Below are 14,096 nucleotides of genomic sequence, written 5' to 3'. Positions count from 1 at the left end.
AGACACCTCATGGGTGCCGTTCAGTCTCAAACCACTGGCCTTGTAACACTGATCCAGCCTGTCCAGATCCCTCTGCAGGGCCTTCCTGCCCTCCAGCAGATCAAAACCTCACCCCATTTGGTGTCATCCATGAACTTCCAGAGGGTGGTCTTGACCTCCTCATCCAGATCATCAATAAATATATTGGACTGACCCCAGTACTGATCCCAGGGGGACACCACTGGTGACTTGCCACCAGCTGGATGTGGCACCATTCCCCACCACTATGTGCCTGGAATCCAGCCAGTTTTTATCCCAGCCAAGAGTGCACATTCCTAAACCCTGGGCTGCCAGTTTTTTCCAGGAGAACATCATGGGAAGCAGCATTACAGGCATCCCTGAACTCCAGGGAGATACATCTGCAGCCTTTCCCTCCTCCTCTGAGGAGGTTACCTGGTCATAAAATGGACTTCAGGGACTCACATTGCACAGCAACGACTGGGCTGGACATTGGCCAGACATAAAACACCCACCTGCAGCTCTGCTGTGGGCAGAAATAGATGACTGAGTGATAGACACAGTGGGTGGAGAAATAACTTTATTTTAGGTGTTTTGCAGATAACACGAACACACATTTCCTTATCTGGTAGCACTGGAGCTTTGCAATGAGATTAAAGCAGAAGCCATCATATGGCAAGGAGTTGCCATCAGCTCCCAGGGTGCTGGGTGCCCAACACACCCCACTGCGCCTGGTTAGGATTCCTGTTATTAGAGGGGTGCTCTGAGACTTTCTGTGGTCATGGGAGGCATCTTTGCTCCTCAGAATTTGTTGTTGAGGATGGTCCAGAGCACTCCGGCCGCTATCCCTCCGGCCAGCCCGTAGCTGGACCTCACACTGCCCGCGGTGTTGGCATTGCAGAAGTCGCTGCTGCAGCAGGAGATGTTCCTGTGGCCCACGTTGAAGTCCTGGTAGGATGGCTCACACGAGCTGTCACATCCCTTGCTGATGATGCTGACGAGCCCCACAACCCCTGGGAGGAAAGCAGGACCATTAGGGTTAGCCTAAGATTCAGCCTTCCACAAGCCAAACCTTGTGGAACTGAATAGCGGGATGCTCGTTCTGCGGGACAAAAATCGGAATCACAGAATGGTTTGGCCTGGAAGGGACATTCAAGATCCTCTCATGCTCAGGGACACCGTCTACTAGGCCACTACCCCTGGGAGGAAAGCAGGAGCATTATTACAAGGATTCAGTACAAGCGAAGCCTTGTGGAACTGAATAGCGGGATGCTCGTTCTGTGGGACAAAAATCGGAATCACAGAATGGTTTGGCTTGGAAGGGACATTCAAGATCACCTCGTGCTCAGGGACACCTTCCACTAGGCCATCACCCCTGGGAGGAAAGCAGGAGCATTATTAAAAGGATTCAGTACAAGCCAAGCCTTGTGGAACTGAATAATGGGATACTCGTTCTGCGGGATGGAAAGCAGAATCACAGAACGGTTTGGGTTGGAAGGGACATTCAAGATCCTCTCATGCTCAGGGACACCGTCTACTAGGCCACTACCCCTGGGAGTAAAGCAGGAACATTATTACAAGGATTCAGTACAAGCCAAGCCAAGCCTAGCCTCAGTGGAACTGAGTAATGGGATGCTCGTTCTGTGGGACAAAAATCGGAATCACAGAATGGTTTGGCTTGGAAGGGACATTCAAGATCATCTCATGGGCAGGGACACCTTCCACTGCCCCAAGCCCTGTCCAACCTCTCCTTGGACAATTCCAGGGATGGGGCAGTCACAGTTTCTTTGGGCCTCACCACCCTCAAAGCAAGGAATTTCTTCTTAATTTCCCATCCAACCCTGCCCTCTCTCATGTGAAGCCCAATGCCAAACATCTTTGTTGCACGGAGCCTTTCAACACCTGGGAAATTATGGAAACATGGCTATTCCCATTTCAGATGGCACAGTTATTGTTTGATTTGCTTCTGAGAGGCACAGCCCATCTTTTTAGCCATTTTTGGCAACTACTTGTTACCAGCAGATTTTGACCTCCAGGTGATTTCACCCATTCTCCTCCAGGAGATCTAAAATCCATTCTGGGCACCGAATCTTTGCCACGTGCAAGAAATAACAAAGAGTCCTACGACATCTTGGCTCTCCTGCATGTGGATGTCATGGATTTGCACATTTCCAACTGGGATAATTCCTACTGGAGGCATCCCATCTACTGCCTGACAGAGAGGAGTTTAAATGTGGCACTGATAGGTTTTGCGCCCCAGGTCCAAGAGCAGCTCAGCTGTTGGCACAGATCTGGACAGGGCAAACCAGATTTAGAACAGGAGGATAAAATCCTAGTTTTTCAAGTTTTCCCACAGACACAGAGACGAAATTTTGTCACTTTCATTGATTTCACCTCAAATCAGCACCTCCTAACTTCACAACCAGGATAGACCAGGCTCAGCCCCTCCCATTCTAATTCATGTTTGCAAATATTGCAAAAAAAAATTAACCATTGCCCTTGCAAGCAAATAATTTTTGGCGCTGTGAAAGAGAAATAAACCAAATTTTGCACAGGTGAAAGACCCTTGCACAGTGAGGTTTGCTGGCCCAAACCACCTGGTGCATCCAGACTGGGTGAGCCTGGATGGGACACCTGAGGCTGGGAAGAGGTTTGGCTCCAGCATCCCAACTAAGACATTTTCCACCCTTGCTTTTCCTTACGGATCACGTCCGTCTTGCACATGTTGTTCTCTCCACACGTCTTCACCGTCTGGCACTTGGAGTTGCTGAGCTGGGAGGTGCAGCTGTAGCACTGCAAAGACGAACCTGCAGGAGACCAAGAGGGGTTAGGAGAGAAATCAGGGAATAAAGGAACGGTTTGGGTTGGAAGGGACTTTAAAATCATCGAGTTCCACCCCTCTGCCATGGGAAGGGACAACTTCCAGCTTTGGATTTGGATACTTCCAGGGATGGGGCAGCCGCAGCTTCCCTGGGCAGCCTGATCTATTTTTTTTACCACTATGATTATAAAAGATGTCTTAATTATACTTAACCTGAATCTACCCACTTTTAGTTTTAAAAAATTACCCTTTATCCTATCTCAACAGGACCTCTTAAAAAATTATCCCCAACTCTCCTGGAGCCTCTTTAGGCACTGAAAAGGGCTGTAAGGTCTTCTGAGCGTTTTCTCTTCACCAGGGTGGACACCCCCAGCTCTCCCAGCTCCAGAGGAAAGAGGCTCCAGCCCTCAGAGCATGGAGACCCCCATGGAGGCCTCCATGGTCTCCTCTGGATTTGCTCCAGCAGCTCCACGTCCTTCTGATGCTGGACCCCAGAACTGGACCCAGCCCTGCAGGTGGGGAACAATTCTCCACCTCTCATGCATCTTCAGTCTATCTAAAGCTTTCCAGAGAATTCAACCACAGGGAAACAGAACAGGACCAATCCTGGGGATCTTCAAAGGAAGATATCTTCTCTGCTTTGGGAAAACATTTTTTTTTTAATTTTTTAAATTTTTTTTTTTTTTTTGTGGATAATAATATACCTGCTTGAGGTGGGAGCCAGGTTTGACAGGTGCTGGAGATATTTTGGATGTAGTCAGTGCGGTGAGGGGGCAAAAAGAGAGCAGAGGGACAGCAGGGCTTGAATAGGATTCATGGAATGGTTTTGATTGGAAGGATCATTTCATCAGGGACACATCCCTCCAGACTAGGTTTCTGCAAGCCCCATCTGACCTGGACTTGAGTGAGGGATGAAGAAGGAATTTGCAAAGTCTCCTCCATCCCCTTGTCTCAGTTCTTTACTTTTGACTCGCCCATTCCATCATGCCCTGCTAGAAATCAAAGTGCAGACAGCTTTCATCCCTCTCTGACCACCCGTGGTGGAAATGCCACTCCAGAGGGGATGGAAATCAGTGCTGGCCACACCTGCTGGGCTGCTCTGTGCATCCAGCAAAGGCAGGAAAAACCTGGCACCTCCCAAGCATCCAGCCCTGGTGAAAAATTGTCCCCAGAGGAGTGAGATTGTGGTGTAATTACCTGTTCCTGTCACCTGCTTGTGCCCCAGGGTGTCACTGGAGCCTTGCAAGTGTCTGTTAATAAATACTTATATATATATATATATATATATATATTTCCTTGAGCCCCATGACCACCAAACTTGCATCACAAATCCCCCAACTCAGTACCCTATTGCCTGAAATACTCTTTTAGGTCACTGAAAAGCCCTGTTTGGAAATTAGTGATTGAAGGAATTAATTTAAGGCACTCTGTCCAAGCCTCTCTGGTGCAAATGACTGATGCAGTCACAGAGGTGAGGAGCCAACCCTCAATTTGTCTGAGTGCTGCACTGTTCTCGCACTGATCTGACTTTTAAAGCAATAAAAGTCAAATTTTGAGTGTTCTGATTGAAGTTGGCAGAGAGAAAGGTCTGAGGGCTGTGCAAGACCCTTCACAGCTTATTCCTTAAGCATCCTCTGCTGATTGAGAAACTGCCCAAATTTGATTCTTCTCTTCTCTGGTAATAGGGAAAAGCTGCTTCAAAGCAATTTTTTTTTCTTCTCAGTGAGGCAAAAGTTGGTAGAAAATGTTGCGTGAACGTTGCAATTTTGATAGCTTGGGAAGAGGGAAAATAATCCTCCCACCCCACTTAGCCCCTCCCCTTCCCCCTTAACTGTATGGTCTGTCTGAAAAAAAAAAAATTTTTTTTGATTAATTCAGAATTCAGGATTTATCTTTCCTGGAAGCTTCTCTCCCCATCACTCGGGTCCCACCATCCCCATGTGGGATGTGCATTTTTCCCACTCAACACCCATCCAAAGATAAATACCTTGGTACGACAACGTGCCAACTGTCCCTTCCCTCACCGCCAAAACCCCACCACAAATCCTCCTTCCAGACTGAAAACCTGCAGGGGAGGGATGGGATGGGGGGCAGATCCTTTGTGGGGTCTTACCTGAGTTCACACACAGGAGCGCTCCCAGCAGGAGCACAAGGAGAGCCTTCATCTTGGAATAACCTGTCTTGGGGCTGCCTCTCTGACTTGCTTGCTCCTGGGGCAGGTTATATATCCTGGGAGGCCGGGCGTGCCTGCAAGGTCATCCCTGAGAAGGCACCTGAGGGAGCTGCTGGCAGCACCAAGGGAGGGGTTGCTTTGCGCTGTTGGGATGTTTGTGTTTGGTGCCTCTCCTCTTTCCCCTGCCACTCTCTGGGCTCCCCTCCACCCCTGCCTCCCCTCCTACCCTTGGGCAGAGTGCTCACAGGAGTGGAAAAAGCCCCAGATTCTTCCCTCCTACCCTTAGGCAAAGTGCTCACAGGAGTGGAAAAAGTCCCAAATTCTTCTGAACAAGGCCGGCCTTATGCATTTCTTCAGAGCCACTGAGGCTGTGGTGGCACCCTGTGAACGAGGCCCTCCACCCCCAGTGCCACCCTGAGTGGAGCCATTGTGTTTAAATTGAGGACAAAATGTTCTTTGAATCAACAGCTCCGGGTATTTATCTGCCTGTGTGAGTGATACTCGTGATAACAAGGTATGCGGTAGGGAGGTATGTGGGCAAATTAAAAGTGCATTGGCATTTCCAGGTATTGAGGGGTTCATTTGCCCTCATTTGCATTTGTTTTCTCTTACAAAGCAACGACCAACCCTTATTTTTGATGTTGGAAACCCATGGTGACTTTGTGCTCGGTCTGTTTGGTGTTTTGAGACGTTTCATCTGTGGCTTGGTTCTCTTTGTGTGCTCTTGTCTGGCACAGGCTGGGTACAAGTTTGGACACTTGGCTTAGAGCAGATGCAATGTCAACAGCCCAGGCTTGTCCATAAAATGCCACTTCCCCATCACAGACAGGGTGAGTTCAGCCGCATTCCAGCCTCGAGTGCGAATGTTTGCTCGCGTGGGTTGAGCAGAGTCCTCTCCCATTCCTCACACCCTGTGACCACTTCTCAGGACGTGCCAGGGCAAAAGAAAACAGGCCTTTATTCACTAAATTCAAATTTTATTATTTTATTTTATTTCATTTTATTTTATATTTTATTTTATTTTATTTTATTTTTATTTTATTTTATTTTATTTTTTAATTTTATATTTTATTTTATTTTATTTTATTTTATATTTAATTTTATTTTTTATTTTATTTTATTTTTTATTTTTTTATTTTTTATTTTATTTTATTTTTTATTTTATTTTTATTTTATTTTATTTTATTTTATTTTATTTTATTTTATTTTTTATTTTATTTTATTTTATTCCCCTGGTATCTTGGGATCAGTGGTGTGCATTTCTCTCCTTCAGGGATTTATTCCCATGCAGTTCAGCTCTCAGGAGCTTTTCCAAAAGGTGTGCAAGTGGATCATTTATCAGTGGCTGTGGGATGAAGGATACAAACTAAAATTCCTGCCCTTTGTTGCAGGAGATGATTTGACAAATCCTGATTCCTCTGTGGGGATCTTAACCACTTCCACTTGCACTTTTCTGTGTAAAAAATACCTAAAAAACCACCCCAACACCTTTTTTCTGTGTCTGTTGTCTTCTTCCTCATCATTTTTTTACAGACCATTTCATTTATAACCAAGTTTTATGGATTATAAAACCCAATTTTTTTTTTTCAGGCTCTGGACTTCCTCATTCAGAGATATTGAAGTTTATTTTTATTTTTTAATCCCTCAGGACTGTCCCTGTAGGGTTTGGCTATTTGTGGTAAGGAAGAACGGGGCCAAGGGGGAAAAAAACACTCCCTATCAAATCCACCAAGGCCTAGAATTAAATATTTATTTTAAAAAGCATTGATAAGGGAGAAAAACTCTTTCTATCTTTCCCAGTGCCATTGTTTTCATTCTTTTTCTAACATCAGCCCGAAAAACTCAAAATTTGTGGTGCTGTGAGAGAATTGACAGCTGAGAGCTTCTCCATCCCCCAGTCCTGCTTGCCTGAGGCTGTGTGAGATCCCAGGAATTCCTGTATTCTTACATAAATTGTTGATTCTCGCTGTGTTTTGGGAAACTGGAGTGCAATTCCTGCCCGACTCCTGAAGATGGCAAACGTACCCCATTGTAATTCCACGGGCATGAACATGCAGTTATCCACAGGACTGGGTGTATGAGGTGCTGTTTTCTTTTCCCGAGGTTATAAAATTCCCAATCCATCTGCCTTCATGGAAAAGACCATCAATTCCCTCTGGAAATCTCACAATGCCTGCAAATCCCTTGGAATTCAGGTTTTTTAAAAATATTTTTTTGCTGTCACTGCAGATTCCTGGTAGAGACAGGTTCTGGAGCTCTCTGTTTGGGAAGGGGGAAACAGGAGTTGATTATTTGCTCTGTCCTGGTTGTGGATTATTTGCTCCTGCCTGGTGTCAGGCTGGGAAAACGGTGATGGATCATGGTACAGACCATGGATCACATCAAGGAGCAGCCATGAGCTGGAAATTTGAGGAAAAAAAGGTGAGAGGATTCCTGGAAAATCTGGACAGAGAGACATCAAAAGGAAGTTTCTCCAATTTCCTGGTCATCTGTAGGGGAGCCTGTAGGATGGCTTGGAGAGATCTTAAAATCACAGGATCGTGGAATTATTTGGGTTAGAAGGGTCTTCAAGATGATCTCATTCTACACCCCTGCCATGGTCTAAGCCAGGTCTAAGCCTGGTCCAGCCTGGCCTTGGACACTTCCAGGGATGGGGCAGCTCAGCTGAGCTGAGCTCTGAGTTGTTTTCTCAGCATGGTCGTGCCTCTAACTCCTTTCCAGGGTGTTCTTAAGTCCCTGTGTGTGGTTAAAATGGGAATTTTATTGCCTTTTCCACTCCTAGGTGGTGTTAACAGGGAGCTGATGCTGCCTGAAGTGCTGTCTGCAAATCTACCCAGGCTGTGAGTCTGTGGGATATTAGAGAAGGGGTTTTAGTGACCAATTTTAGGCATCCAAGTGGGAATTTCTGATGGCTGTTGCTGGGAACACAGCCTCAGGAATGTTCAGCTGTCCCAAATCAGAATGGATGGGGAATAAATGAGATTAAGTCACCAGCTGGGAGTGGGGCAAATCCCATTATAGACTTTTCTGTGAGGTGGGAAGAGTGGATCCCAAATGAGGCATGGAATTGCATAGGCAGGATAACAGATGGATTGATAAGGGGAGAAAAAGATTTCAAAAGGAGGAGATGTAGAGATGTTCCCAGAGATGGATGGGTGGGTGGATGGATGGATGGATGGATGGATGGATGGATGGATGGATGGATGGATGGATGGATGGATGAGAGAGTAGGTTTAGATTGGATGTTGGGAGGTAATTCTTCCTTTGAGGGTGGTGAGGCCCTGGCACAGGTTGCCCAGAGAAGCTGTGGTTCCATCTCTGGAACTGTCCAAGGCCACAGTAGGACAACAGAACCAACCTGGCCTAGTGGAAGGGGCCCCTGTCCGTGGCAGGGGGTTGGACAAGATGACCTTGAAGGCCTTTTCCCACCCAAACCATTCCATGATTCTATGGAAAACACACAGGATGTCCCCTGTCTCAGCCTTCCCCAGCTCCTGGCTGTTCTCCACTTTGCTCTGTCCTGGGATGGTCATGAATGATGCTGATTCCAGCTGCTCCAGAGGTGCCCTTGGCTGCCAGCACAGAGTGGCTCCAGCTCCCACATTTGCAGGTATTAAAGACCGTTCCACGTCATGGTCCCCCTCCCTCCCCAAGGATTTATATCCAGGTTTGCTGTTCAAATGAGCTTCAGAGCACGTGGATGAATTCCTGCTGGAATTCCAGAGCCCAGAAATGGAGACTGGAGCTGCCATTAAGGGCAGGACATTGGGAGGATGCAGGAAGGTGTTTGGGTTTCTGTCACTGAGCTTCTCAGGGACCTTTGGCTCGAGCCTTGCTTTCTTTGTGCCTCTTTTTCCTCCAGCACCATACAGGGCTTGGAATTCCTGCATCCCAAGTGAAGTTTTTGGGATCTGTGGGTGCACACAGGTACAACCAGGCTGCGATACAAAAGTTTAATGAGCAAGGAGTCTGTTTGACCTTGGGTATTTCTTCCAAGGGTCTGGGCACAAGAGTGAAACATCCAGCAATTCCAGTTTGGGATTTCTGAAAATCTGGAGCCAGGCTGACCAGTCCTGGAGGAAAAGTTCACCTTCACATCCCACACATTCCTGCTGACAACCATGAAATCAATACAGGGATGAAAATAAATCCCACCACGGTGCTGATCTTGTCTGCAGAGCAAGGAGTCGATGGAGAAAATTCCAATGGCTGCAGGGAATGGAGATTCCCATACGATGGTGCTGTTGCCACATGGCTGGAGCCCAAACCTCTCCCAGGGTGTGGGAGCAGCCCCAGATTGTTTGTTTAAAAATCTCAGCAACTTCAGAGCATCAAAAATGCATTTGAGTCTCTCTCTTTTTTCCTTTTTTTTTTTTTCTTTTTTGTTATTTTGCTAATTGCTGAGCTCTTCTGCTCGCAAAAGACTTGGAGTGTGGGATTCCTGCCAGCTCCTGCCAGCAATGCCTGGTGCATCCCAGAGTTGTTTGCAGGGAGAAAGGAGAGCATTTTCCTGCACGCACACTTTGGAGTTGGGGTGAAGGGTGGTAGAGCAGCCTGGGCTGGGACCACAAAGAGGTTCTGTGCTTGTTCTGCCCTCACAAAAATCTTTCTGACTTTTCCCTTACCAGGTGTTGCATCTTCCTGTGTACAAATGTGGCAAAATATTGGAAATGCCGGCAGGAAATGTGAATTTCCTGGGATCACACAACCGATCTCAAACCAGGACTCTCAACCACCCTTGCTGCTTCCCAGTCTATGAACTTTTCCTTCCATTGGGAAAATTAATTTTCCTGGCCCCACAAGAAGCCACAGAATATGGATGGGGAAGAACCTGAGATTTGCAGTGCAGCTGCTGCAGGAGGAAACACAGAATCACAGAAAAATTTTAGGTGGAAGGGACCTTCAAGATCATCCAGTTCCAACGCCTGCCATGGGCTGGGACACCTTCTACCGGACCAGGGTGCTCCAAGTCCTGTCCAACCCTGATTAGAAAAGGGTGGTTTTGGGGCCAGACATGACCAGCAGGGACCATTGCCCCTCATGTGGCCACAGCTGCCCTCAATCCATGTCCTCTTGGTCCCTCCTTTCCCAGAGAATCATGGAGTCCTTCAGGTTGGAGAAGACCTCTGAGATCTTTGAGTCCAACCATTCCCAAAACAAACCCATGTCCCCAGGTGCCACATCCACATGTCCTTTAAATCCCTGCAGGGAGGGGCACTCCCTGGACAGCCTGTTCCAGTCCTCCTGGTGAAGAAATTTTCCCTAATATCCAATCTAAACCTTTCCTGATAACTTGAGGCTCTTTCCTCTTGTCCTATTCCTTGGGAGAAGAGATCAATCCCCAGCTCAGGAGGGATTTGGTCCTTCTATTTTTTTCCCTGCTTAATCTCATGGCATCCTTGAAGTCCTCCTAAATTGTCTCCCCCCCTCATACAAAGCTTATAAAATCTCCTTTTCTGTCCATCCTCTCCTTAGTTTGTGGTCAGTCCCCAGAAGTGATGGTGCTTTCCCAATATTAACAAGGTTTTGGGAAAATTTTTCTGCACGAGAAAGGAGAAAGGAGAAAATTTTTCTGCATGAGAAGGAGCTCATCATGGATTTATGCATTGGGAAAATGTTTTCTTGAGGGATCATTCCTGTCAGGGCTCTTTTTGTGGCTTGATGCTGAAGTTTTTGACAAAGTGTTGGAAAATAGGATTCTGTGGACAAAGAAATGCTCTGAAGAAGTAACAAAGTTATTTGAAGTCCAGGATGGGTTTTGGGATCAAACCCAGGTATGGAGATCAAGATCCATCTAAACCGGCGAGTCTCCACTCGGGACATGCAATTAAGATGCAGGAGATGCAGGATCAGCCCTTTAAAGTCAGATTTCCCTTCCCTGGAGCAGCTGCTCCTCTATTTACAGAGGCAGGAATTCTGATAGCACTTGTCTTTGCCCCTCTGCTTAGAACTGTTCCACTTTGTGTTAACTAATTACAAACTAATTGGGCCGGAGAGATGCGGTGGCATGAAGCAATTTGATTTTGATGAATTGGCAATTTCTTACAAAAACTATTTCATTAAAAAAGTTGATTTTTTTCCCCCCCCCGACTGCTTTATCAAATGCTCTGATGCTTAGGACAGCAGAAGATGAGTTGCACAGACCAGGAGAGATAATAGGAATTCTGATTAATATCTGTCATTTCCTCCTGGTTTAACTGTTTAGCTGGAAAATCGATGGGAAAAATCAACCCTCAATTGCTTGAAGTCATTAGGAATTTTCTAATTTGAAAGAGCAAGGGGGAATGGCTTCAAGGCTCCCCCGATAAAGGGCAGGTTTAGATGGAATATGGGTCAGGAATTCTTCCCTCTGAGGGTGGGGAGGCCATGGCACAGTTTGCCCAGAGAAAATGTGGTTTCCCCATCCCTGGAAATGTCCAGGACCAGGTTGGATGGGGCTTGGATCAACCGGAGACAGTGGAAGATGCTCATGGCAGGAGGTTTGGAATGAGATGAACTTTAAGATCCCTTCCAGTCCAAACCATTCCAAGATTCCACGTTGTGCCCAGGGGAAGCCTGGCCAGAAGAGCTTGGGGCATTGTCCAACGTGTCCTAAAGCCAATCCTGATTTGATTAAACAAATCAGATTCCCAGCTCCATTTTTTTTGGCTAAATCTTTCCTGATTTACAGGAGCTTGGCTACTAAATAGGCACCACCTTGCAGATGGTTGTGTTTTGTCAGATTCTTAACAATAAACAGAAACATAAAAGGAAAACCAGAATCCTGTGGTGAGATTCAAAGCTGGTCCAAGCAGCTCCACTTTTGATTTCGGTGCTGGAATGAAATCATCCCTCTCAGCTGCCCAGGCAGGAGTCAAGGATCCCTTCCCCTGCCTGACCTTTACAAATTGTGCTTCCTGCTCGGCCGTGACCTTTTCCAAGGTGCCACAGATCCTGAGCCCAGAGGTTTTGGGATTGATAGCACAGCCAGCACTGAGCATGGAATTAGCATAACTGCCTTGTCAGTCTCCCCAGCAAAAAGCGGGATGCCAAAGGCTGGCCAGGAATGTGTCTAGGATTAAACAAACCTGATAGGAAGGAAATGGAGGAGATGGATTTACAGCCAAAGGGGTGCAATTTTCATTGAATCATGGAATGGTTTGGGTTGGAAGGGATCTTAAAGATCATCTCATTCCAACCCCTACCATGGACAGGGACACCTTCCACTATCCCAGCTTGCTCCAAGCCACATCCAACCTTGCCCTGGACACTCCCAGGGATCCAGGGGCAGCCACAGCTTCTCTGGAAATTCCATTCCAGGATCTCCCCACCCTCACAGGGAAGAATTCCTTCCCAATATCCCATCTAACCCTGCCCTCTGGCAGTTTGAAGCCATTCACAGTGTCCTCTCCCTCCATCCCTTGTCCCAAATCTCTCTCCAGTTCTCCTGGAGCCCTTTCAGGCACTGGAAAGGGCTCTGAGGTCTCCCTGGAGCCTTCTCCAGGCTGGACATTCCAAGCTCTCCCAGCCTGGCTCCAGAGCAGAGGGACTCCAGCCCTTGGAGTATCTCCGTGGCCTCCTCTGGACCTGCTCCAGCAGCTCCACATCCTCCTGCTGCTGGACCCCAGAGCTGGATGTAGAATTCCAGGTGGGATCTCACCAGAGCAGAGTAGAGGGAGAGAATCTTCTCCCTCAACCTGAAATTTTCTGAATGAATGAAACTGAATTTCCAATTTTCAGTCCTCTAAGCTCCCAGTTCTCTGTTTTCTTCCCTGCCTTTGGGCTCCTTCCCAGGATTCCTTCCTCTTTTGCTGAGCAGAAGGCAGCATCAGGGGATGGATTTTCCTGCTGTCCACCTGTCTGCTGCTCCTAGGACTGCTTGAGGAGCTTTTGTGGAACCCTTCATTTTGAGGTTTCTCCTCTTTTTGACCAATTTTCACAAATTTAATGAGATTATTTCTAGAGCGTTGAGAGCTTTCTCCTCATTTAATTTGCTTGAATCTGGGCAAGGTGATGCCCAGTGAGATCCATGGGCAGACAGGGGGTTGGACAGAGGGATGGACAGGGCTGGATCTGCGTTAACCATATTTCCATAGACCAGGTTAAGACTTATGGAACTGTAGGAACAGCATCCAGCGGTGAAGAAGAAAAGAAAAGAAATAGAAAAAAAAAAAATCAAAACAAATGTCAAGGATCCCAACAAAATATCAAGGATGATATAATTGCTTGCCAGGGAATAATAGGAATGGTAATGGGAGCTGTTCCTCCCTTGTGATCCACAAATTCTGTGTGGATAAAAACAGTCAGGAGGCTGGGAACATCCCGTTCCTCCCATTTTGATGGCTCACATTGGATGGACCTTGGCTAATTTGTCTTCCCTGCACAAAGCAAGGTCGTTTGCTCTCAGGGGCATCGCCGCCTGCCTTGAATTAATTTTCTATTAATTACTGGAATGATTTGAGCGTGGATAAGCAGCAGTTATTTTTAGCACTCAGACTGATTAGAGTTAGGAGAGAACTACCTGGGGAAGCTGTGGGGCTCCTGATGCCTGGGAAGGGGAGACCAACAATTCCCAGTTGGATCAAAGTGTCCATCTGGGTCATGAGCCCCTTCTGACACCGCTCCTTAGAGGTTTCACAGGGAAAGTAAAAGTTTTCATCCTATTTCCACGCCTGGAAGTGCTCAAGGACAGGCTGGGAGGGGCTTGGAGCAACCTGGTCCAGTGGAGAGTTCCCTGCCCATAGCAGGGGTTGGGGTGAGATGGTTTTTAAGGTTCCTTCCAGCCCAAAACATTTTATTCCATGATCTCACCTGCACCTGGCATTCCTGATGAAATGCCCCCTTGAACAATGGACAGGGACATCCTTCACACCTCCTGACTTTTTAATGCAGTTATTTATTCCCACTAATCCAGGTATTTCTTGTTTTCCTCGGCAGCCCTGCCCTGTCATAATTTGCTTTTTGCTCTGTGTAAAGAGAGCTGAGGCACCAGTTCAGCTTGCAACCCACTTGCTTTTACATATTTCCCTGTGAATTCTCTTTTATTTTCTCCTCTACTTGTTTTTCTACTCTTTTTTTTTTTTTTTTTTAATAACACTGTTTTCAGACCCCCAAACTGTCTGGTAA

The 14,096-nt window shown here is 46.8% G+C and overlaps 1 protein-coding gene across 1 annotated transcript; it reads right to left on the bottom strand.

Annotated features, from left to right (window-relative positions):
* Positions 1-562: 562 nt before the first annotated feature.
* LOC129130253 (prostate stem cell antigen-like) lies at positions 563-5,267 on the bottom strand. Its single transcript, XM_054648581.2, has 3 exons — positions 4,932-5,267; positions 2,700-2,804; positions 563-1,010 (listed from the first exon to the last, which is right to left on the bottom strand). Exons 1-3 carry the CDS (start codon positions 4,981-4,983, stop codon positions 799-801), a joined length of 369 nt encoding a protein of 122 aa, XP_054504556.2. The 5' UTR covers positions 4,984-5,267; the 3' UTR covers positions 563-798.
* Positions 5,268-14,096: the final 8,829 nt, after the last annotated feature.

The sequence above is a fragment of the Agelaius phoeniceus genome, chromosome 1, assembly GCF_051311805.1.
Source record: "Agelaius phoeniceus isolate bAgePho1 chromosome 1, bAgePho1.hap1, whole genome shotgun sequence".
NCBI lineage: Eukaryota > Metazoa > Chordata > Aves > Passeriformes > Icteridae > Agelaius > Agelaius phoeniceus.
The sequence above is the reverse complement of the archived record's forward strand: the minus strand, read 5'-3'. Positions and strand labels throughout refer to the sequence as shown.